Source organism: Hylobates moloch, unplaced genomic scaffold, assembly GCF_009828535.3.
Source record: "Hylobates moloch isolate HMO894 unplaced genomic scaffold, HMol_V3 SCAFFOLD_21, whole genome shotgun sequence".
Taxonomy (NCBI): domain Eukaryota; kingdom Metazoa; phylum Chordata; class Mammalia; order Primates; family Hylobatidae; genus Hylobates; species Hylobates moloch.
In genome coordinates this window covers 40,585,224-40,612,315 of record NW_026652296.1, presented here as the reverse complement: position 1 = coordinate 40,612,315, position 27,092 = coordinate 40,585,224, and the positions used below count along the sequence as shown (strand labels likewise).

The window sequence follows — 27,092 nt, the reverse complement described above, 5'->3', positions numbered from 1 at the left end:
GGTGGGGAGATGAAGTCCTAAGGAATTTGACTAGCCTTTATTTAACATTATTTTCATTTTAAAACATGCATGAAAACAGTAGAATGAAATTGTGCATGGCTTTTCAATTCTGTTTGCAGAGGGTCACTTTGGAGCCATGCTTCTCCAATCTGTGGAGGTAAATGCTCATTCCCCTCAGCCAAGGACACTCTGGTAATAAGAAGAAGCCCAGAGAAAGCATTTCAGTAAAATCCTAAACCTTAAGTCAAAGTCCCCTGCATCACAAGGATACAAATGTACAAGACACTAAGGATTTAACCGTGTTTAACAATGAAAAGTGGTCTTTCAAATGATGAAATAAGGCTCTACTGGAGGACTCTAGAGCCTCCCTGTCCAATACAGTGGCCACAAGCCACATGGATCACCTGAGGCCAGGAGTTTGAGACCAGCCTGACCAATATGGTAAAATCTCGTCTCTACTAAGAATACAAAAATTAGCCAGGCGTGGTGGCAGGTACCTGTAATCCCAGCTACTTGGGAGGCTGAGGCAGGAGAATTGCTTGAACCCATGAGGCAGAGGTTGCAGTGAACCAAGATAGTGCCACTGCACTCCAGCCTGAGCAACAGAGCGAGACTGTGTTTCAAAAAAAAAAAGAAAAGAAAAGAAAAAAGTCACAAAGGATTGTAAGTCATGGTTGTTGGCTTTAGAAGAATTTGCTTTTCTTGTTCATTTTATTTGTTCTTGTCCCTCTTCCACTCAAAAATATGTACAAAAATGCACACAAAAAACACAGAGTTAGGATTTTTACAGTCTCATTAGGAAGCTAAGGCATAGCCACATTAAGGGATAACTATGGACATCCAGCCACAGGCAAATGATAACACAAGGCAGGGCTATTATATGAGTCCACAGGAAAGAATGAGCACTTCCAGCAGGAGGTGCCAGGAGAAATTGGTGGGTCTAAACAGGTCCTGAGAGAATGGGCCAGATGGGGAGAAGAGCTAAGGGCAGTCCCTGAAAAGAGAACTGAATAAACTAAGAGGCAGAAGTGAAACTATGCAAAGAGAGGTAAAGGGGCAAAGTGTTAGCCCGACAGAGCACTTCCACTGAGTAACCACAAAATATGAAGGAGAGCGACACTGAGAGCCAGGGAGAGGACTGTGAGTGTTAGACCAGCCTGGGCCACACTTTACAGACTATAAAGAACTCATTCAGGTCTCTAGGAAGGCTAATGACAAGATAAAAACAGGGTTTAATATAGTGGGGTAATTTAAATAAAATTTAGAATAAAGAATCTGTTTATCTGTGATTTCAAATTCTGTGATATTTGAAGAACATCTGAATGAGTGGCACTCCAATGCCAGAACATGTTTATGTTTTGAAATTAAGCCTCTTGTGTCGATGTATTTTAATTGGAGTGTGGGAGGGTGAGGAAATATCAAATTCTATAAACTTTCTAAAACATACATGTATAACTCCAAACTATTCTATTTCTCTAGTAAAAGGGGATGGCATACAACATGGCAGAAAGCTTGAAACAGTATCTCTGAATTAACTATATTGTCTTATTCTCTGTATTCTTGACGTGCTGACATCTGGGGCCTCAATGACATAGGAAGGATGTCCCTCCAAGGGTTAGCAAATTCCCAAAGATAGTGGCTCAGAGCATGTTTCTGACATGCAGACCAACCAATCCCAAATCCGTAACCCCAACCACATCCTTTTATGGACTCTATCCCCCTCCCCTCAATCACCCAGGGGCCAGATACTGGACAACCAGGAGCTACCCCTACAGCCCCGTGAGCTGAAATTATTCAAACTATCCAGTCCTAAGCCTATGTAGTTTGCCTACCTGGCCTTGCCCATTCCTTCCTGCAAAAAACACAATAAAAGCTCCTGCCCTCAGTTCTGTCTCTGTCACTCCCTCTTTCCTTTTTGCATACTGATTTTGCCTTGGTGCTTCCTTGTTTGGCTCTGTGTGACATGTCTGTTTCTAGATGCCTGTGAGCATAATTAAAACTTCTTCCTTCATAACAATCATTTTCATGTTTCTGTGCCTTACCACACCTGATTAAAACAAATCCCAGGTACCATTAAAATAACCTGTCAAGCTTGAATCCAGAAGGTTCTCAATGTCATGTGAATTATTTGATCTTGAGACCCATTCACCAGGTACCTTGTGTTTCTACACCAACCCTCCTTTCCCTTATGCAGGTAACTAATTCAAGAGCCATCACCAAAATATCACTTCTGAAAAGAACCATTCAGGATTTTCTGTGACTCAGAAGGTCATTACTGGAATTCTGACACGAATTCATTCTTACCAGTAGACTTCCGCTCACCACGAAATGGTAATTTATACTCCAAGAGGACAGGAGGCTCTGCCTACCTTGCTCATTGTATCTCCAGCACCTACGTGTGTCTGACACAGTGCATACCTAATAAATGTGTCTGACGAATGAATGAATTGTAAAGAATAGTACATGCTAATATAGACAGCCTATGGAATACAGCTTAGAAAGCAGAATACCAACACTCCCAAGTGGTAGGCAGCATGCCAGTAAGTTAGGATAATAGGTTCTAGAGTTAGACTAAAGGTTAAATCCCTACTCTCCCATTTGCTAAGTGTGCACCCTTGGGCAAGTCACCTAACTCTACAAAGCCTCCAACATTCCATTCATAAAAACTGGGAAGACCAAACCTACTTCAGAAGGAAACGATTAAACAGGCTAGCCCATGTAAAACATGTAGATTCCAGTTAAGATGGTAAATGTAAATTCATGTTGTGGAGTCCCACATCATCATCCCCACATCTCCATTTGAAATACAAAGCAATGATGGATGAAATATGGTTTTTAAAGTACAGTAAAAGTAGAGTCATAACCATAGTAAAAAAAAAAATATATATATATATATATATGATAGGCCAGGCGCAGTGGCTCATGCCTGTAATCCCAGCACTTTGTGAGGCCGAGGCACGTGGATCACCTGAGGTCAGGAGTTCAAGACCAGCCGGACCAGCATGGTGAAACCCCATCTCTACTAAAAAATATAAAAATTAGCCAGGCATGGTGGCAGGCACCTGTAGTCCCAACTACTCGGGAGGCTGAGTCAGGAAGAATTGCTTGAACCCAGAAGGCGGAGGTTGCAGTAAGCCGAGATCAAGCCACTGCACTCCAGCCTGGGCGACAGAGCAAGACTCAGTCTCAAAAAGATATATATATGATAAACATCTCCATGAACCAACAGAAACTCTAAGTGGTGTACATATCTGAAGCTACAGGCAAAGGCAGCTGGAATCAACTTCCAAAAGGTACAAGTGCTCCCACTAGAGAGGAAGGCAGGCAAAAAGGTCTGCTCACTGCCTGAGACCATGAACTGGACTGGCTGGTGGCCTTCACTGCACATCACTTACTTTATCAGAATACTGTAATGTCTCCAATACTCTACATCTAAAAACTACTGTTTCCTCTTCCAAGGTTCCCTTTCAGTGCATCCCTGACTTACAAGGCAGACAGCAGCTCTCTTTACATACTCTTCTTTCATGCCTTCTTATCTCTTACCTCTGTGCTTTCTTCCAAGCCACTTCTTATTTATAGAATATCTCTACATGGTATCGCTTTTGTGATTTAACACATCTTATTAATTCCACCTCTTCTCAAGGGAGCCTTTCCCAATTATTTACAAAGTGATAAGTACTCACTTCCAAACCCTTATAAACTATCTCTTTACAAGCTTTACAGGGCACTATCCTACAAAGCAGCAATGAAGTTACTTAGTACCCCGAATGAAACATACAAATTACAACCTACCTTCTAAAGCCAGAGACAGAGGGAACATAAGCATAAATAAAAGTAATGCAAGTTTATTATTCATTCATATTTACCATGCAAAATGAAAGTTTTATGAAGCCTTGAACAATATATATTTGTTCTATTATACAGGCAACTAATCCTCTGTAAATGGTAATGTATCAGTATTAACACCCTCCCTAGTCTAGAATTTCAGAACATGAAGAGAAAGTATCAAAACTTCTGTGAGAGGGATAGGTCTAGAGTCTCTGAAGGGCTTTCCTGCTGCAGGCCAACTAGCCCTTAGATCCATGACAACAAATGTAATTCTTAAAACATTGCTGGGCTTTGAAGAACATAGAGAAACTAACAAGCGACTAAAAAATGGTGGGGGAAGAAGGAGGAGTAAAGAGGGAAGAAGAAAGGAGGCAGAAGACAAGTAAGCCAAAACCTGATCCGTGAGCAACATGCAAAAGAAAAAACTGCAGAATGCCAAGGAGCTGATGCCAACACTAGCGCTAGGATTTACAAGTGACTGTTCCCTCCAGCCCCCAGTCCCCAGCTATGGTAAGTTTAGGGAACTGAACCTGAATTTCCATTCATAAACCAGAACCCTCAATTGGAGCTAAAGTGCTCTCAATCAAGAGCATTCCCAGACTCCCGGCAAAAGCAAAGACAAATCCTCTGGGAGAAACCAGGATTAACAAATATGAAATCTGTGGTCATTCAGTACCACTCTCAAAATCAAACACCACAAAATATGCAAAAAAAGAAGCCACTGTGAATGAGAGGCAGCTGAAATAACCAGCATAATTAGACAAACACTTCAGCTACTAGGATTATCATATACAAAATATGAAATATTACACAGTAAATGTTTAATAAAATAAAAGATGTCTAAAAATGAACAAGGATCAAGAGACAATCAAAAGCAACCAGCCACATAAGAATGCCTAACCAAAAGAGCTGTTAAAACATGAAAAAAAATCATTGAAATGTACAGCTCAATAGATTGGTAAAGTAGCAGATTTGTTCCAAACGAAGAGAGTTAGTGAACTGAAAGAAAGAACTGAAGAGACTTCCCAGAATGCAACACAAACAGACTGGGGGAGGAGAAAATAAAAGCAAGCTTAAGAAACAGGGAGGATAGATCAACAAGTTTAAGTAAGAATTCTAGAAAGTATGGCCAGAATGAACAGAAACATATCAATATTTGAGAAGACAATAGCTAAGAATGTTAGAGAACTATAAAACATATGAATCCAGAGACTTGAGAAACATATATATACCAAGCAAGGTAAGAAATCTTCAACTAGATATTTTGTAATTAAACTGCAGAACAACAGACACAAAAGATCGTAAAAGAAGCAGCTGGGCACAGTGGCTCACGCCTTGTAATCCCAACACTTTGGGAGGCTGAGGCAGGTGGATCACGAGGTGAAGAGATCAAGACCATCCTGGCTAACATGGTGAAAACCCGTCTCTACTAAAAATACAAAAAAATTAGCTGGGTGTGGGTGGTGGGCACCTGTAGTCCCAGCTACTTGGGAGGCTGAGGCAGGAGAATGGCGTGAACCCAGGAGGCGGAGCTTGCAGTGAGCTGAGATCGCACCACTGCACTCTATCCTGGGCGACAGAGCAAGACTCCATCTTAAAAAAAAAAAAAAAAGGCAGAAAGAAAAGACATTTAAAGGAACAACAATTACATCAAAAACAGAGTTTAAAGCTGCTACAATGGTAACTAGAAGATAGTAAAAATGTGACACAAATACTACTACTACTACTACTACTACTACCACCACCACCACCACCACTACTAAGGTGTGTAATATAAAAACTGCTTGAAGACAATAAAGACCAAGCTAATGGAGATAAAACTGAAGGGATTATGACTCTTCAAAGAGACGCTTCTTTGCCAATACATTTTAAAACTTTGGTGATAAGAAGAAATTCTTAGAATTCTTCAAATTCTTAGAAAAATATATAACTTACCAAAATTGAATCAAGAAAAAAAAAAAAAACAGAAAATCTGAATAATACTAAAACAAGTCTAAAACTATCAAAGAAATTGAATGAGTGGTTAAAATCTTCACATAAGTAAAAAAAGCACCCCAGTTTCAGGTGGTTTTATAGGAAAGGTAAAAAAAAACATTTCAATGACAGCTCATTCCAATCTTATAAAACTATGTTATGTAACAGAGAAAGAAGAAATGCTTGACAGCAGGTTTTATAACCATTATCACAGGACCAGTCGAAAACAACATGAGTATGAGAAAGAAAAACTGAGGCCAACCTCAGCTGTGAACAGAGATCCAAAAATGCAAACAAAATATTAGTCCAGGCTGGGTGCAGTGCGTCATGCCTATAATCCCACAACTTCAGGAGGCCAAGGCAGGAAGATCACTTGAGCCCAGGAGTTTGAGACCAGCCTAGACAACATAGGGAGACCCTATCTCTACAACAAATTAAAAAGAAAAAAAATTAGCTGGGCATCGTGATGCACATGTGTAGTCCCAGCTACTCAGGAGGCTGAGGCAGGAGGATCACTTGAGCCCAGGAGGTCAAGGCTACAGTGAGCTATGTTCACGCCACTGTACTCCAGCCTGGGCAATACCCTGACTCAAATAATAATAATAATAATAATAATAATAGTAATAGTAATTAGTCCATCCAAAAATCTAGAACTGTAATTCACCATATTAATACTCAAGAAGAATCATTATCATCTCAATCAAGTTTTTTCAAGAAAAAAAATTTAAAAACTTGAAAACCCATCTATGATTTTTTAAATAAATTTCAAACTAGGAATAGAAGCAAAGTTATTTAATTTGATAGAGAACCCACCAAAAAGTTACAGAAAATATTACTCTTAATATTTCACATTAACAAAACTCTCTTTAGATCAAAAACAAGATGACCCTTTATCACTTCCATTTACCAATGTACTGGAAGGCTGACTCAGGGTGGAAAGCAGACCAGCTGGCAAGTATGTCCATTCCTTACTCACAGACAATCTGTCTACCAAGAAAACAAAAAACCTGTAGACAAAATGTAGGAATTAAACAAGTCACATATATTTACTTAATCCAGCAGTGGGAATGAATAAACGTGAACTAAATTTAAAAACATGGATAAATCTTACAATTAATGTTGAGGGTAAAAAGCATGTCAAAGGTGATTATGTACCATAGGAGATCATTTCTATTACACTCAAAACCAAACAAAACCACACAAGAAATTATTTAAGGATACAAATATATGTGGTAAAGCCATTTTTTAAAAGAAAGAGAATGATAAAATGCAAGGGAGTGACTGCCACAGAGGTGAGAAAGGATGGTGGAAGAGCACCTAAGTAGCTTTTAGTTCCTAAAATGGTGAAGGGGGAGGGTGTCAAGAGTATGTGCTTTATTACCATGCTTCCTAACTTACATATGTTATAGATTCTTTAACCATTACATAAATAATTAAGTTGATAAAATAGTACAAACAAATGATGGTCAGTAGATACATATTTAAGTAACACACTTAATTAAAGCTCCTGTTAAAAACAACTCATTTACACAGGTTTCATTCAAAGGAGGGTAACCACAGGAAACATAATAACCACTGCAGAATATGCAGTGAATCAACGTCTGTACTCTGGGAAAGGAGTATAGCTCTCAAAGGAGAGAAAGGGGAGCCAGGGCTATTGAGCACTAGCCATAAAGCCAAGTCCTGGGCTGGAAGTTTCCCATATCTTGGTTTTTTTCTGTAAACCCAGAAAGCCCCTCATCATAAGGCCCTGGAGAACTCTCCTACTGTAGGAGATCTTTCCTACAGTGCTTCCCCCTCCAGCCAGCTCTGCACCTGTTCCCATTAGGTCTTTCCTTTACAGCTATAAAAGTTTATCTTCTCACACTAACCTAAGCATACACCTCTCAAACCACAAATAATTTCTAAAAAACCAACAATTAACTTTCGGAACCTATAATTCAGTTCTGAGTGTGTTCTCCAGGTACCCGTAATCTGGCCACTTATCTAATACATTTGGACAAGAAAGACTTTAAGCTTAATAAGTCAAAAACCACACCCAAACATTGTTTCAACTTTGAAGATATGATCAATGCACACAGATATACAGATGCATAAAGATCATAACCTCACTAGTAGAAAAATATATATTAAAAAAGTTACTGCATGTCAGATTTATATATATATGTATTTATATATATGAGACGAATCATCTCTAATGTTAAAGTATAGGAAATTTATATAAGACTTACATATCAGTTTATATAACATTTTTGGGTATTTTTTATTTTTTTATTTTTTACAGGGCAGTTTCTCAGTGTGAATGTATGACCTTTTGGAGAGCAATTCAGCAACATCTGCTACTATTTAAGATGTGTGTACTCCTCCATCTAATAATTTCACATCTAGGTACCCATACAGGAAAAACTATCACACATGCTTGCAAAAAAAGAAAATCACAAGAAAATTATTTGTAGCACGGTTTGTAAAAGTGGGAGGGTGGGAGGAAGGAAGGAAAGAAAAAATATATGTCCACCAACAGCCATTTTTATTTGTCTTCAAATAAAATTAAAGATCAAAAATACTTTATTTCCAACAAGAATTATAAAAGGTAAATAAATTCATCAAAACTTACTTCAAAAAGGAAGAGGATGGAGTCCAGCTCCTCCCTTTGTGACTTATTATTCCCTGGAATATTAAAAAATAATTAGTTATCATGACATCATTTAAACTTTAGGACATTACAAATTATGCTAAAAGGCAGCTTAAAACTAGTAAGCCTCAACATACATTCATTTATTCAAAAAATAGCAAGAGGCAGTATGGAGAATACATTAGGACTGCAAACAGACAACCGAGCCAGACTGCTTGGATCCACATCTGGCAGAGCTGCCCCTTGCTAGCTGTTTGAACACAGCTTCCATGTTTTCCAACTTGTTACCAAACTATGATGGGTAATTTATTCATTTCTCAACTAGTTACTTATTGGCTCAAATTGTGGCAGAATGCACAGCACAAACAAAGAAAAATTTCTAAGTTGGTAATATAAAAAGTCATAGAGCAGATAACTATAAAAGTAGTATATCTTTTGGGGCAACTGCACACTGTCCTATTGATAATAACAACAGTAATAAAACCTACAACACCTGCAGCGGAGGTTACCATTTTTGGTCCTCTCTGTGTACCAATCATCGTGCTAAGAGCTTGGCGCATATCATTTAATATAGGAATCAACAAACCTCTTCTGTAAAGGGTCAGACAATAAATATTTTAGGCTTTGCAGGCCTCTCTTACAAACACTCAAATCTGCTGCTACAGTACAAAATCAGCCACAGACAATACATAAATAATGGATATGGCTTGTCCAATAAAACTTTATTTATAAAACAGGCAGCTGTAAGCTGTGGACCCCTGATCTAACTGAATCCCCACATCTCAATGAAGTAGATATCATGCATTCATTCATTCATAGAAAAAAATACTACAAAATGTCTATATGCCAGGGATTATTCTAGGCCCCGAGGATACAGGAGTGAGCAAAACAGACAACAATCCCTGCCCCCAACAAGTTGATATTCTGGCAGGAGGGGGCATTCTATAAATGATTGAGAAAAACAAGAAGGAAGGCAGACAGAGAAGCCAAAAAAGATGGTATGCAATTTTGACTGGGGAAGTCAGAGAACATCGCTCTGGTAAGGTAACATCTGAGAAAAGATCCTTTGAGGTTAGGAAGCAAGCCACATGGAAATGTGGGGGTTTGGAAGCAAGCCATACGGAAATTTAGGGGAGGTATATTCCAGGCAGAGGAAGTGAACAATGCAAAGCCCCTGTAGCTGAACATGTCTGGCTTAGTCAGAAAACAGTCAGAGGCCCTTAAGGCTGGAGCACACAAGGGGGACAGTTGGAGAAGCTGAGGTTGGAGAGTAGGTGAGGCAAAGGAAGGCAGATTAGGTGGAGCCTGAGACCACTGTAATGACCGGGAATGAGAACCCGTTTGAAACTTTAGAGCAGCCAAGAATCATGATTTGACTCATATTTTTAATGGAGGACTCCAGCTGCTCTTTTGACAATAAACTATGGGATGGGAGAGGGCACAAGTGTGGAGGTGGGAGACCATTTCTGCAGCTAATGCTGTAATCCAGGTGAGGATATCAGGAATTTCAGTGTTACCGGTGTAGGCAATGAGAACAGGCCGGTGATTCTGGATGTATTTTGAAGATAGAGCCAATAACTCTGGAGTTATGGCCTGAATAACTGCAAAGGCTGAAGTTATCACAAGATTATTTATTTCATTATTCCTAGTAGGCATTTTCTTTTATTCTTTTTCAAGGTACACTGTCTTCCCTGCACTCCAATCGAACACAGATTATACTAAAAGCAAAAAACTTCAAAAATCTCACTATTTTTATTGGTTCTTCATTATGATTCTTTGCAGGAGGTGGCAAGATGGCCACAATCAAAGACCACCGCAGTGCCTCACCCTGAATTCCTTCCGCTCCATGCTTGACAACTGCCTGTTCTATGGGAGCAATCAGGGCATCTGACAAGGGGTCCCTCAGTTTTTCCTCTCCACCTCAAAATGTCTCCATATTTACACTATCCCCTTATCTGCTCCTCCTTACATAGAAAGGTCACCTGTATGCTCCTCTCCATGTCTCTTCTTTTTCCTTGACCTGTCTCAACCCACTTCCCCCAACACCTGCACCATCAGTTATCTCCCCCTCTAGCTGACCCACTCCTAAGTCTGCTAACAGGCCAATGCATTCCTCAGTAACCTTCCCATGACCAGGGTGAGATACAATCTGTGTCTTGTTGCGGGAAGTCAGGGACCCCAAACAGAGGGACCGGCTGAAGCCATGGCAGAAGAACGTGGATTGTGAAGATTTTATGGACATTTATTAGTTCCCCAAATTAATACTTTTGTAATTTCTTATGCCTGTCTTTACTGTAATCTCTAAACATAAATTGTAAAGATTTCAAGGACACTTATCACTTCCCCAATCAATACCCTTGTGCTTTCCTATGCGTGTCGTTACTTTAATCTCTTAATCCTGTCAGCTGAGGAGGATGTATGTCGCTTCAGGACCATGTGATAATTGCGTTAACTGCACAAATTGTACAGCATGTGTGTTTGAGCAATATGAAACCTGAGCACCTTGAAAAAAGAACAGGATAACAGCAATTGTTCAGGGAAAAAGACAGATAACCTTAAACTCTGACCACCGGTGAGCCGGGCGGAACAGAGCCATATTTCTCTTCATTCAAAAGCAAATGGGAGAAATATTGCTGAATTCTTTTTCTCAGCACGGAACATCCCTGAGAAAGAGAATGTACACTGGGGTTGGGTCTCTGAACTGGCCCCCCGGGGAGTGGTCATCTCTTATGGTCGAGACTGCAGAGATGAAACAGACTCCAGTCTCCCATAGCGCTCCCAGGCTTATTAGGAAGAGGAAATTCCCGCCTAATAAATTTTGGTCAGACCAGTTGATCTCAAAACCCTGTCTCCTGACAAGATGTCATCAATGACAATGGTGCCCAAAACTTCATCAGCAATTTTAATTTCGCCTCAGTCCTGTGGTCCTGTGATCTCGCCCTGCCGCCACTTGCCTTGTGATATTCTATTACCCTGTTAAGTATTTGATGACTGTCACCCACACCTATTCGCACACCCCCTCCCCTTTTGAAAATCTCTAATAAAAACTTGGTAGTTTTTGCGGCTTGTGGGGCATCACGGAACCTACCGACATGTGATGTCTCCCCCGGACGCCCAGCTTTAAAATTTCTCTCTTTTGTACTCGGTCCCTTTATTTCTCAAGCCGGCCGACGCTTAGGAAAAATAGAAAAGAACCTACATGATTATTGGGGCAGGTTCCCCGATAGTGTCTTCACATCAAACTTTCTGAAAGGATATTCTCACGGGTCATCTTCACCAGCTCACCGCCCTGTGACTCCATGTCCATCTGTTTCGCTTCCGACCTGCTCCTCACCTAGAACCTTTCTCTCCGCACTCACTAACAACCACACTGATGAGCTCTTACTCCCCAGCCCAGCTGCACCTCACGCACCAATTGGCTGACTCTACATGCCTTCGATTCTCTCTCCCCTGGGCCTCTGTGACAAAACCCTTTCCTGGTACCCCTCCCACTACTCCATTGCTTTCCTTTGCATATACCCAATAAAATAAGGAATTAACGTTCTGACCATCACTCTCTTTCTCTGTATATACTTTTTCCCTTGGCAATAGCATGATTTCACCTCTTTTCTCCCAAGCTCCAGTCACCTATATTGTACTGTCCAGCCAACACCTACACCAAAGTATCCCCCATGCACCTCAAACACAGACTGCCCAAAGCCACTCTCACCCTCCTGCCTTCCAAATGTGGCTCCCCTCCAGGGTTCCTACTGCTAATGGCACCTCACAAAGCAGACTCAGTGTCCTGAAAGCATTTGACTTCTCCCTTTCCCTTATAACCAAGTCTCATAGATGTTGAGACACAACACTTTTCTTTTTCCTTAACTACTGCCTCCCTGGATCAGGCATCACCATCCCTCACATGAATGACAGCATCAGCCTTCCAACTGCTGTTCTTGCCTCTGGTTCAATTGCTACTTTACAAGACACTTGTCATAGTAACAAACGCTTTCCAGAGCTCTAACCACCTCCAGAACAAAGTCCAAACTCCTTAGCCTAGAATTCAAGGCTCCTTGCAAGCATTATCTAATTTCCTACAAATCTTTTTCACACACCTTTGCTGCAAGAAAAAAAAAATGCACTTCCCATACATGTCGTAAGAACAGCCCTACTTTACTCATGTTCTCCCCTCCAGCAGCAGTGCTGCTCTCTTCCACCTGAAATCCTGCTGTCCTTCAAGGTCCATTCCCAAGGCCACCTCTTCCCCAAAGCGTCATCTATATACTCAGCAGGAAGTCATCCCTCCCACTTCCCAAGAACCACAGAATTCTGTCTAAATCTCTCTTACAGAACAACTGACTTTTTAACTTTTTTCACAGTTATTTATGCATATGGCTTATTTTTTAAATGAATGAATGACATCTACTTCATAGAGCTGTGAGGATTCAGATTCAGCCCACAGACTACATGAAAATGAAAGAAGATGGTGACAGCAGTTACTACTTACTGACCATGGACTATCTGTCAAACTCTGTCCTAAAATGCTAGGATACCTGTGAACCTGTTTAACGCCGACAGGAGGAAGCCGACTCAGAGACAGATTAATTTGCCCAAGGAGAAACAGCTAGAAGGGTAGGGCTGGGTTCCCAACCCAGTCTGGCTCCCCAGGCTACATTATCCTGCCACTTAGGTGACAGGATGTATAATGTATACAGAACAGAATGTATAATGTGACCTTGTTGGTTTGATTTTCAAAGAATATAGTCACAAACATATATAAACATAATACATTAATAATATATCTGGAAGGAGATGCAGGAAATCTTTAATAGTGGTTGCCTCTGCAAGCAAGGCAAAACAGACACTTGAGTTTTCATTTCAGACGCTTTTATGGAATCTAAATTTTTAATAGTATGCATGTATTACTTTTCTTTCTTTTTAAGTAACTTATTCCTTTGAAAATCATGCTTTCTAAGGGTTCCTTCTATTTTTGCTAGCCATGTGTTGTTCAATTAACATCCCTATAAGTGAAAGCTCAAGAGAAACAAAGATGCCACCCTGTCCACCATGCTCTCACAGCTTTGCTAAAGGCTTGGCAAGAAAGAAAGCTTAAAAATGTATAATTTGTGGCTCATGATATATACAACTTATAAAAATGCCTGATTGTTTAAAAAAAAAAAACTACCGAAATGCTTACCTTTTAATTTCAAACTATTTTCCAGTGTTATAAAATTTTCATAGAAGATGAAATATATCTGAGAATAGTTGGTCTCAAAAAACTGCTTAAGATCATTTGCATCCACATTATCTGAAAAGAAAAAGTTTCCATTTATGACAATTCACTTTATACAATTACAAGAATTTAGAAACAAACTTCTCAGAAAAGAAGGCAAGTACAACTAGTTTCATTCCCTTATAAGACAATACAAAACAAAACAAAACAGTATTCCTGTTTGTTTATTCTCCACCCAAGAGAGTTCTTAATTGAACCGTGGGTACCACCCACCACTCAGCCCTGCTCAGGAGGCTGTGGGGCCAATTCAGGGAGGTCAGAGCTGATAGGAGCCAGCAACGACAGACCAGCTAGAAGGCTGGAGGTAAGCGGGGGCAGGTCTGGGGAGGGAAACATGACTTCCTGTTAGGGGATGAGGAAGTAGAGGTTCATGGAGGAGGCAGTTTTTGACACAGGCCATGAAGAGGGATGGGTTTGTACCTCTGAAAAACAACTTTGCTGGTGGAGCTCCTAAATGGACCAATCTCTGCTCCCTCCCCACCAACATAACTCTCTGGGCATGAAAAGAGAAACCAGCTCAAGTGAACTAGCACATGCTCCCCAACCACAAGCTTCTAGATCACCTGCCCCCACCCATGTATGGACACTGTAGGACCTACCACGTGTTCCTAGAGTTGCCCCTGTTGTACTAGACAGTTTTGCTAAACCACAGACTGTGGATAGATAGGCAGGGGTGTGGGGAACTTAGCACAGTGACAACTCCCACTGGGGCTGATTAGCAACACAGCCAGTTCTTCCAAGGGCCCCGATCAGCCAGGGTAAAACCTCACAATGCTGGGGGGTCAAAGTAGTCATCCACTGTCAACACACCTTTGTACATTTTCCTCAGCAAACAAGGTTGTTTGTGCCATTTACAGAGTCCTGACCAAGGAGCTGGCACTTTGGGAGAATACACTAGCACCTGAGGAAAAGTAAAAACAGCTTTCTGGAGCCAGGCACTGTAGCTCACACCTATAATCCCAGCTACTTGGGAAGCTGAGGCAGGGGGATCGCCCGAACCCAGGAGTTTCCTGAGGCTACAGTGAGCTATGGCTGAGCCACTGCACTTCAGCCTGGGCAACACAGTGAGACCCCTGTCTCTTAAAAACAAAACAAAACAAAGCAAACAAACAAAGAACAAAAACCTTCCTTAAAATTCTGCAAGGATTACTCAAGAAAAAAATGTGTTGCTCTTCAGTCTGTAACAGTGTGGTACCAATTGCTTTTGCAGTCCTAACACTGTGAATCTATGTGAACACACATATTATGATGTTCAAATTATATAATGTTAGCAATAATGCAGATGATTCTGAAGATTTGTTTTTCTCTGATAATTGTATAAGAGCTTTTCATGCAAAAATGTGCCCTGGCTCTTTGAAATAATGCATGTAAGGTACTTATAAAGTCTTATGAGCTGCCAATTTCACAGTATATTTACTGCACCAAAATAAAACTGGGCACAGAGCTGTGAAAATTCCTAGCAAGGAACAAATGTACTGTGTGAAAGCAGGTAGCAATGAAACTAGAATCACCAACCCACATAAAAATTAACATTCCTATGAGCTATACAATCTTGACAAGGAATCCTTGAGTGCCTTGTGGAGAATTTGCCAGTTCCAAGGAATTCAGTACACTTCAACTCTAATGCAAACTGCTAGCCCATCTACCACTAACTGAGCCCTCTTTCTGAAGCCAGCTTCACTCAGCTTGCTCCTACTCACCCTCACTAGTCAGCTAAAACATCCCCACCTTACCCCCAAGACTAGGTCTGCGCCTCTGCTGTGTGGCCCCCACTCTATGCTTCCCTGTCACAGAACACATCACACTTTACTTAATTCTGGTGGAATTCTGATGGAATAATCTGTCTCCTCTATTAGACATATTCCCTGCCCTCACAGAACCCACAGTCGATCTCATGAATCATTATGTCCCATGCATCTAGCACAATATTTAGTTCAATATTTTCTTGAATGAATTGAGAATCCATGAATTAGTCTAAACATACAATGATAAAATAATGACTACAACTTATAAACCTACGGGAAAGAAACAGCCTAACCCTCAATCCTTGGGGCAATCAAAAGACAAATCTCATCTCTGCTGAGGACTCCTGATTTCCATCTGCAGCCCTGACATCTCCCACTGTGGGCTCTAGTCTCACAGACTGCTGCCAGCTGATTTCTCCACGCGAGGGTCTTAAAGGCCTCTCAAATTAAACGCGTCCAAAGGGAAGTCCTCCATCAGATCCTGTTCTTCCCTCGGGCTTTTCCGTCTCAGTAAGTTGGAACCCCCATCCACCCCACTGCTCTGGCCAAAGCCTGGGCATCACTCCTCACTACCCATCCCCAGTATGCCATTCTGTTAGCCTGCCTTTAACACGTACGTGTTCCAGCCCTGGACTGCTTCTGCTCTCCACGGTCCTGCCTGGTCTATGTGGCCATGAACCCTCACACAGGCTGTGACCTCTGCCCATTGCCCGGGTTCCCTGCTTTCACTCTTCTTCCATTCCCCATAGCAGCCAACTGGAATATTTAATAGAGTCAATCAAATCAGATCACTCCTCTACTCAAAACCTTCCATCTGCCTCCAGTAGTACTTAAAATCCAAACTCTTTACCATAGCCGGGCAAGGCCCTGCCTGATTTCCCCCACTCAACACCAACTTCACTGCGCAACACTCTCCCCTTCACTCCCTATCCTCTAGCCACTGTGGATTCTTTCCATTCCCCAAACTTCCCAAACACATTCTTCACTTGGGGCCCCTGCAGGATGCTACCCCCACTCCCAGACCTTCATGCAGCTGGTTCAGTGTATGAGACAAAATAGCAAATGTAGACACTATGTCTGTTCATCCTGCTTACATAATAACAGAATTGCACAAAATCCCTCGCCAGCAGAATTTTACAAAGCCCCTGACTCAAAGACTCGGCGCAGCCCTTCAGAAGAATGCCCTGAAGATGATAAGCAGGATACAGCACCAGTTCCCACATCTCCTGCCTGAATCACCGCATTTTAAAAAAAGATACATTCGTCTCAGCCCTTGCCTCTTCCTGTATATAAGATAATATCTGACAGGATTAATGACTACGCCTCTATAATCTGTAACCAGATGGACCCTCACACCCAAACCTTGATAAGATTTTGCTCTAATGTAACTTCTGAGCACACTTAACTTCTGAGCACATTTAATGTAACTTCTGAGCACATGCAGAGTGCGCCACCTGTATATAAACTGTGGGCTAAAGCACTACTTTGGAGCAGTCCAACAGACACTCTCTGACTCTCCCTGGTTGCAAATCTCAGCAAGACTTCTGAATACAACTAACTTTAATTTTTTTAATCAACAGGTCTCATCCTTTAGAACCTGGATCACACATGACTTCCTCAAAGAAATCTGCAAGTGCCCCCATGCGTCACTTCACATTTCCTCCTCTCCCCGGCCCTCTCCCTTGGTAGGCTCTGTAGTGAACGTGCCTCAGACACAGAATGCCATAAGCTGGCAAACAATTTCTCTAGCATGGAGGATGTGGGTATGCTGATGCAGCAAGCTGGCACAGAAAGCTACTGGGAGATCAACAAGTCCCCATCTTTCCCTCCCTTATTCCCTCATTCCCTCAGACATTCAAGTATCAGCAAACCAAACAAAGAGGGTCCTCATCATGTTTAAGGATCCCTCTTATACACTGAGATGTCCTCATGAGGCCAAAAGTCCAGGTAACAACCACCTTTATCCTCAGCCATCCAATATCTTCCTTGTGGATAAGGCATTGGTGGTGTTGAGCTTAAGTACTCACTAACAAGACAACTAGATACGTTCCAGGGAACCCAAAACACAGTGAACCCGGAAGCATAGCATCTACAGCACACTCAGTTTATGTACACGTGTTGAGAACTCTTCAGTGGTCTGGGCATCCTCTTCACGCAATTCCCCCTGACAGCACTTCAGAAGAGTTGAAATCATCCCTTTATTAATTTGCTGCCTCATTGTCTGGCTGCTAGAATGTAAGCAGCATGAGGGCAGAAATCTCATCTGCTTTGTTCACTGTTGCATCTCCAGCCTGAAGAACGGAGCTTGGTACAAGAAAGGTACTTAACACATTTGTTAAATGAATAACCAAATAACAAATATCAGATATTTTATCTTTAATTCAAAATCTAGAATCATTTCTTGATTTGTCTTTTTTTAAAAGACTCATCAGAAGAATATTTATAAAGTAAGCACAGGTCTCACGGAAGACAATCACAGGCAATGGAATTTAGCAACCTGCAAAAAGAAACACAAGAAAGGAATAAAAGCCTAATTTTTAACAAGGCTAATTTCAAGAAACATAGAGATATAACAGGAAGGCTTTGTTCCATTTAAAAAAAAAAAAAAACTGACAAAGGGCTAATATCCAGAATCTACAATGAACTCAAACAAATTTACAAGAAAAAAACAAACAACCCCATCAAAAAGTGGGCAGAGGACATGAACAGACACTTCTCAAAAGAAGACATTTATGCAGCCAAAAAACACATGAAGAAATGCTCATCATCACTGGCCATCAGAGAAATGCAAATCAAAACCACAGTGAGATACCATCTCACACCAGTTAGAATGGCCATCATTAAAAAATCAGGAAACAACAGGTGCTGGAGAGGATGTGGAGAAATAGGAACACTTTTACACTGTTGGTGGGACTGTAAACTAGTTCAACCATTGTGGAAGTCAGTGTGGCGATTCCTCAGGGATCTCGAACTAGAAATACCATTTGACCCAGCCATCCCATTACTGGGTATATACCCAAAGGACTATAAATCATGCTGCTATAAAGACACATGCACACGTATGTTTATTGCAGCACTATTCACAATAGCAAAGAGTTGGAACCAACCCAAATGTCCAACAACGATAGACTGGATTAAGAAAATGTGGCACATATACACCATGGAATACTATGCAGCCATAAAAAATGATGAGTTCGTGTCCTTTGTAGGGACATGGATGAAACTGGAAAACATCATTCTCAGTAAACTATCGCAAGGACAAAAAACCAAACACCGCATGTTCTCACTCATAGGTGGGAATTGAACAATGAGGACTCATGGACACAGGAAGGGGAACATCACACTCCCGGGACTGTTGTGGGGTTGGGGGAGGGGGGAGGGACAGCATTAGGAGATACACCTAATGCTAAATGATGAGTTAATGGGTGCAGGAAATCAACATGGCACATGGATACATATGTAACAAACCTGCACATTGTGCACATGTACCCTAAAACCCTAAAGTATAATAAAAAAAAAAATTATGGAAAAAAAAAAAAAGAAAACTATGACCACAAACTTCCTTCAGACAGGCATTCTTGACCCACTCATTCAAACATTTACTAGCCCCTATCCATGTCAACAAGTGCTGTGCTAAGCTTTAAAAAATTCAAAGAGAATAAGACCCGAGGCCCCCAGGGGTGCACAGGTAAACAAACAAGTAACAGAACAGGCACCATGGCTGAAGCCCACGCTGAACACCAAAGCAGGGAGTGGATAAGGCCACATGGGGAGGCTAGGAATGCTAATGTCATACATTTATGTCATGCTTTATGCTTTAAAGGAAATGTTCATGAGTTTATTTTATTTGACCCTCAACATAGCCCAATGAAACAGATGGGCAGGTGTGATTAAGAGAAAGAAACCTCAGGGTCAGGATCTCACGTGACCTGCCCAAGATAACACAGCCTGTTGGGGACATCAACAGAACCCCTGCTCTGGTCCTGCAACTCCATAACTGAGTGGTACAAAGGCCTCAGGGACAAATGGGAATAAATCAGTCAGGAATATAAGAGAAATAAATCATTACCTTGAGGATGAGCAGGAGAGCCAGAGGAGAAATAGCAGGAGGAAAAAGCCCAAGGTAAGAAACTGGAGTGAGTGACACTGAAGAAGCAGCTCCCGGAACTCGCCCCACAGCCTCTCAGGGCTGTAGGGAAAAGAAAGGGAGGGCAAGGCCACGCTCCAGAGTCCAGATGGGAACCTGCCTTTGAAGGGATGGCTTCCAGGGTTTGGCATGGAATGGATGCTAGCACACTGGCTTACTACTATTACAGAACTCAGGGAAGCATGTCCAAATTAACCACAGGGAAGCAAACGGCAGACAGCCTGGCAGAGCTAGAGGTCACTTCTGAATTTTTAAAGAAATCTCCTTTAACTTCTCATTTTCCTGCACCATCAACCAAAGATAATCTTCTACATATGACCCAAAACCACCCTCTTCCACTCCTTTGTCCAGCTAAACCTCTTGTTGACAAGTATTTCTCCACATCTAGCTGAAAGGCAACAGCAAAGGTTGAGGGCAAAACCTCTGGGGCAGACTGCCTGGATTCAAATGCAGAAGCCAAAGGACCTTGGACAAGTTATTTAAACACTCCACTCCTCAATTTCATCTTAAAAATAGGGCTAACAGGCCAGGCATCGCGGCTCACACCTGTAATCCCAGCACTTTGGGAGGCCGAGGCTGGTGGATCACTTGAGGTCAGGAGTTCAAGACCAGCCTGGCCAACATGGTGAAATCCCAACTGTACTAAAAATACAAAAATTAGCTGGGTATGGTGGCACATGCCTGTAATCCCAGCTACTTGGGAGGCAGAGGCAGGAGAATTGCCTTAACCTGGGAGGAGCCGAGATCGCACCACTGCACTCCAGCCTGAACGACAGAGTAAGAGTACGTCTCAGAAAAAAAAAAAACAGGGCTAACAATGGTTCTTACATCACAGGGCTGCTGTGATGATAAAATGAGCATATGTAGAGTGCTTATAAGAGCTTCAGTCAGCATCATAGAAATATCAGTAGTTTTAGAATTACTTTGCTCCTAGCAAAGGTCACTAATCCTAATACAGCAGTAAGTACTACCAGTAAACACACCCACAAAACCAGTGGGATTATCCCTCTATTTCCTTCCACATATAATCCTCTTCAATAGCAATTCTATTGCTTTTTATTTGGAAGGGTCATAACACAGTCTCATGAAAACCTGCTTCAGCAGACCCCTAGAAAGCACCAAAGGAAGGAAAAGTCCTCATCTCACTCAGGAGCCGCAGTGGGATGCTGTCAAGGGAGGAAGGAGCTCGTGTTCAGTTCTCCCCTAATAGGGAATGACCCCCCTGCACCTTCTATACTGCCTACACCCCTCCATTCCCAAGCCAGAACTAAGAGCCATCCAAGCCCTGCCTACAGTCCTGTGTGTAGATGAAGATAGGTGTCCTTTACTATTTTAGTGAAATTCCCTGGATAATGGCACTGAAGGCCTGATGATCAAGATAACAGGCTGGTGATAGGAAAAAGGGTAAGTGAAGAATGTAAGGCAAACTTGACAACTTAATAAAACAGTCATTCAGAAGCACTCAGTGAAAACAAGGAAAATAATGAAGTGCGAAAGAACTAGTCAGACGCAAGACAGAAAATGCAGACAATGATGGATATCATTAGTAATGCACCATTACTTACTTATAGGCTAATATGATTCTGGCGATTTCACATTTAAACAGCTGCCTAGGTCCCTGGGTCGTTTGTAGAAATGCCACAAATCATTCCTTCCTTCCATCCACACATTTGGATGGTGCCCAACCACGCTGATCCAGGACTGATCTCCTGACTTGCTTTGGCCAAAAAAGCCTTAAAAATGTGGCAGTGGTTGCTGGGAGAGCCCCAAGTAGTTGCTGATCCAAGCAAAATGAGAAAATTCATGCAGAGCTGAACCTAACCCACCAGTCTGGAGCCAACCCCTGGCAACCGTCAGTGAGAAGAAGAACCACCCCAGCCAATACAGACCCAACACAGTGAGGGAGAAAAATGGATGCCTGTTGCTGTAAAACTCACGGAAGCTGCTAGGTTTGGGAAGGTTTGTTATGCAACACTATTATAGAAATGGTGGTGCAGAAGAAGAAACTCAGTACAGAACAGCCTCACTGGTCATGAGGGCCAGCAAACCTATGAAGAGATACCCCCAAGTATAACACATCATCCCCTCCATTAAAGAAGGAAAAGCAGGAAAAATGAATCCAAGTTACAGAGGCAGCCCACTGACACAAACTTTCTGTCAACAGTGATCTATGCTAGCCAGAGTGAAGGCAGGAATTCCTTTTCCTGACACCAGCCAGTATGTTTCAGCACCTCCTGTGTGTGCAGTAATGTGCTAACTGCAGGTTAGAAGCTTATCTACATCAGGAGGCAAAAACCTACAAAATAAGACTTTCTAGATTCAGCAGGCAATCAGATCATTAAACAGGAGGTATACCAGGGATGACTGGCTTTAATGGCCAATCAACACTCTTATCATCATCATTATTAAAGAGAAATTCACATTTGAAAAATGCCTATAAATACAGACTTTAAAATGTCTCCTGGAGAATCACTTGAACCCGGGAGGCAGAGGTTGCAGTGAGCCAAGATTGTGCCACTGCACTCCAGCCTGGCCAACAAGAGCAAAACTCCATCTCAAAAAAAAAAAAAAAAGTATCCTGGACTGATTATTTGCAAATACAAAGTATTCATGTGGATGAAAATACTAACTTACAAAGCAGAAAACTTAATGCATCAGACAAAAGACTCCAGCCCCAGTGCTATCATGGCGTGAAACTTGAGATCTGGTCAAAGATGTGGTGTGAGAAGCCCAGGTGGGGAAGGATGGAATGGCAAGTGGGCTGTGAAGGAAGCACAGAGTCCCTTTAGTCCCCTTAGCTAAGCCCTAGTCATCCCCACAAGTCAGTTCACAGGTTAAGGACACCTTGCCTGGCTCCTCACATACTGCTCTTAGATGCCCCTCCTACTTCTATACCTCAGTCTCCCCGACCAGACTGTTAGCAGAGAGTGTCAGGTCTCCATTCAGCCAAAGCATAGGTATTGAATACATGTGTACTAAATAAACACATCAAACAGCAGAATTTAGATATATAGAGAGGCTTCATAATTAATCCTTTCAAGCATTGCTGAAGGTCACAGCAAATAACAAAAATGATTTTTTAAAAATCAAGGTAAAACCTCTTACAATAATGGACCAAAAAAGATTCCTCCAAATGAGGAGTCAGGACTACTACCCTAGATATAGATGATAAATTACTAAAAGTAACAAGCAATGACAGTCCACCCTGCAGCTAGTATTAATTTTTAGTAAACAGTAACATTTTCAAAAGAATGATGGAGCAAATGTATGTTCATCCCTTAAGTTACCAATAGCATTCATATTGTTACATTACCTAATATTTATATGCCATCTATTATATAAGTCTCTATGTTATGTAAGAAAAATCTGAAATCAGAAACATCCTCCTCGGCACTAAAATTTTGAAACTTGTTGATATGTTTTAAATGAATTTATATTAATTTAATTATATTCTTTTACTTTTTAACAACTTATTTTCTACAAAACAGCAAGGAATTATCACCATTATATTTGTTTTACACACACATATATATTATGCCTGCTAAAAATGTAAAACTTAAGGCATAACTATGAGTAAATATTGCCAAAATCACACTTTCTAAAAAATAAAATAAGACAGGAAGAGTGGCTCACGCCTGTAATCCCAGCACTTTGGGAGGCCAAGGCGGGAAGATCACAAGGTCAAAAGATCAAGATCATCCTGGCCAACATGGTGAAACCCCGTCTCTACTAAAAATACAAAAATTAGCTGGGCATGGTGGTGCGCGCCTGTAATCCCATCTCCTTGGGAGGCTGAGGCAGGAGAATCACTTGAACCCGGGAGGCGGAGGTTGCAGTGAGCCGAGATCCCGCCACTACATGCCAGCCCGGTGACAGGGTGAGACTCTGTCTCAAAAAGATAAAAATAAAAAAAAAAAATATGTCCTCAGGCCCACAATTTCCTCCTGTCTCGCAATTAAAGTGAGGAAAATTGGTAGAGATCACAAAAAAAGACTCTTAATACAATTGTTACAAGGAGTTTCAAAAATTAAAGAAAATTAGTATAATCACTCTCAGTTAGGGAGCTCACTCCTCCTGCAGATTCAGCCAGCCGCTCAGGGCAGAGGTTCCCTCAGTTCCTGGCCTGTCATCTGAGTTCTGTCCCACAAACCAAAATACCAACAGCAAATCCCTTCCTGGATTTTCTGCTTCAAGAAACTCCACCCCCAACCTCATTCACCCTTCCCCAAACCTTCCCTGTCCACTACCCCCTCATCTCTGTCATATCTTTTTCAGTCCAAGGTTATTTATAGAATTTCTGCAAAGCTTTATGAACCAAAAGACGTAAGTGTATTCTACAAGTACACTTGTCTAATATCATCAAGATTTCGTATTTCAGAAAAATTCTCTTAAGTATTATACTTTCAATCTGCACCAACTTTAGCATAAACATCACTGGAAACATTTGATATGGAATTACTCCTGAAGTCATCCAGAACTTAAGTAATAATGTACTCACGATAACCCTGGCCCCTCCTTTAATACACAGCACCCCACCAGAGTGATGGGAGATCCTCCCCTTGCTCCTTGCAAGACCCTCCATTCCCTCCTCCTTACCTAGCTACCATGAGCTGCCTAAGAAACCACACTCAGTAAGGAGACTATAATTAGAAGTGATCATGGACCACCCCCTAGGTACACATCAGGAGATGTCCCATCAGGCCTTGCACTCAGGTTTCTATCCATCTCCTGGGAAATCCAATTCCCACATGATCTTCATCTCTGACTGTCACCCCCATACAGCTCTGGGCATCACTAATCTCACCCTAGCTTCCTAACCCTACCCTCCCACCCACTATATCCAATAAAGCTCACCAAATCCCATCTTCTATGCCACCTGTAAAGGCTGTTTCCTTTCAGCTGTACCCGAAACCTGGAAGCCCCCTCAGCACACTGCTTCCTTGCTGTCTGCCTGATAAGGCTTTTGTCTTCCTCCTACGCTCACATACCACCAAGCCTAAGATGAGATAGGTGGCCCCCTTGCTCCCCACTGCAATCTCCAGACCATCCTGGTCCTTCCCCTCACACACAGAGTGCTCCTCTACTGCTCACACCATCTACCTCCAACTACATCTGTACCAACTCTCACTGACTGGAGATGCACAGTTATTTCCCACATCCCAAGACACTCTCCCGAAGATTCCAGGGCCCGACTAACTGTCTTTCAGTACATTACTAGCACTGTCTTCACTCTTGGTGGTTTCAACATTTATACATATGATGCCTGACTCCCCCATTTCTAATGAGGTTGTCCTCTACCCTACCTCTGCCGCCCACACCCACAGCCAGATCCTAGACCTGATGGTTACTTACAATCTCCCCACCTGCAAGCCTCAGTTTCAAGCAATCCACTCTCGTCACCCACTATTTCTTATCTTTCCCGCCCATCCTTCTGGAACCCTAATTCCAACAACTCTTCAACCTTACTGGGTCCTTGAATCCAATAACCCCACCATCTTGTCACTATCTCTGATGCCCCTCAAGTCCTCACTTCCTTTCTTTCTCAATTTAACTTCCACAGTTCCTCTTTTTAGTCAGTCATTTCACTGTCCTTCAACCCCTCTGCCTCTTTCTCCCTCTAACATATTCACACAATAAAACCCCAGTCTTCGTTTCAACCTGATTCAATTGAAAATATTTATCAGAGCACAGGCCATGTACTGGATACAAAAGATTTTTTTTTAATTTTGTATTAAATATTTAATGCATGTGAAAAAAACAAGTTTTGTATATATGTAATTTATGATGTATAATAAAACAAACACCTTAAATCACCCACCCAACAAAAGCATCCAGTCCAATCAGGCTTTGACATCACTCCCTGACACTGCACTAAGGAGTTCTACACCGCTAATCCAATGGCCAATTTTCACTTCTCTCCAGGGCCAATAGCGGATACACAAGTAATCTGTGCCCAAGCACCACTAGCCTGGTCCATCAGAAGGAAGGGGAGTCTAGAACCCTGACATAAAACTTCTGGATGTATGTTGGGGCCTAAAGTGTATATTCCTATTGCAAGTGATATAGTTTGGATATTTTTCCCCTCCAAATCTCTTGTTGAAATCTGATCCCCAGTATTGGAGGGGGGGCCTGGTGGAAGACATATGGATCATGGGGGTGAATTCCTCATGAACATCTTGGTGCTGTCCTTACAGTAATGAGTGAGTCCTCTCTATTAGTTCCCATGAAAACTGATTGTTACAAAGAGGCTGGCACCACCTCCTCTCTCTTATCATGTGATGCCCACTCCCCTTTGCCTTCTACCATGAATGGAAGCTTCCTAAGGCCCTCAAAAGAAGAAGATGCTGGTACCATGCTTCTTGTATAGCCTGCAAAACCATGAACCAAATAACCTTCTTTTCTTTACAAATTGCCCATTATTCCTTTACAGGAACACAAAGGGACTATGACCATAGGAAATGAAAACAAAGTCATCTTTTAGCTCCACTGACAGGTTTGTTTCTTACATAAAATTACAGCCATGTTGTACATACTAGTTTAAATTATAAAAAAAATTTCCATAAATATATATTCAAAAATTTATCATAACTGACCATTTATTTCCACAAGCATTCTCCATAGTATTTTAAACTAAAAACTGAGAGCAGCCTGGAGCAGACACTGTTGCTTTCTCTCCAGCTACTTCACCTCACCCACCAACCGCAAACAGACCCTCCCTCTTCCTAACAGAGCCTCCATTTGCTCAGGGATCTCCTCCTCCACAAAGCAGCGCCCCTCTCGGAAGCTGGCCTGTTCGCAGCCCCAGAGGGAGGACCTGATACTGCTGAGCCAATTACGGTGGCAACATGCCCCTTGCCAGTGACTCAAGCCCGTGACCCAATGCTGATCAATACAAAACAATAGGAAGCCTGATGAAGATAGCTGAGAAAAACTTTATTGATTTTAAGGAAGAAGTGTCCCTTTTTTCCTGCCTTTGGATATCATTCTATCTGGGTGCAATGGCTGTGGGCATTTTGCCACCCTGAGGACAAACCTGCCACGCTAAGGATAGCAAAGCCAAGAGGCGGAAAGCATCTGGACTGTCAACATCACCGAACTCATGAATTAGCTAACTCTGGGGCCTCCCTGCCTTGGGACCTCTTTTTATAGGAGAAAGAAATTCTTATTACTTGCTTATATTTGAGTTTTTTATTACCTACAACCAAAAATATCCTTGTAGGCAGAGAGCTGAAATAAAATTTGCCAATTCCAACAGGAAACAAACACTAGTGTCAACTGAAAAGATCACAGAAATTATAATATTAATCCTACTTCATTTCTGAAGGCATATTGTTTTCATTTCTTTATTCCTATAAAGTAAACCAGATGTAGAACATCAAATTCTTAGAAATCAGATAAATAGTAACACTTCGTTATCCAGGAGTGATAGTCCTTGTGTAAAAGTAATTCTGTATAAAGATATAGTCCAAACACTTAGTGTTAAAGTTTTTAAAA

General features: G+C 41.7%; 1 protein-coding gene across 3 annotated transcripts in view; it reads right to left on the bottom strand.

Annotated features, from left to right (window-relative positions):
* Positions 1 to 27,092, bottom strand: part of RALGAPA2 (Ral GTPase activating protein catalytic subunit alpha 2) — a 340,962-nt gene that overhangs the window by 294,497 nt on the left and 19,373 nt on the right. For all 3 annotated transcript variants that reach the window (XM_058432702.1, XM_032142466.2, XM_058432703.1), the window contains exons 2-3: positions 13,611 to 13,721; positions 8,417 to 8,469 (exon numbers count right to left, since the gene is read on the bottom strand). In XM_058432702.1, the coding sequence (XP_058288685.1) occupies positions 8,417 to 8,469; positions 13,611 to 13,721 (164 nt within the window). The remainder of the gene's footprint in view (positions 1 to 8,416; positions 8,470 to 13,610; positions 13,722 to 27,092) is intronic.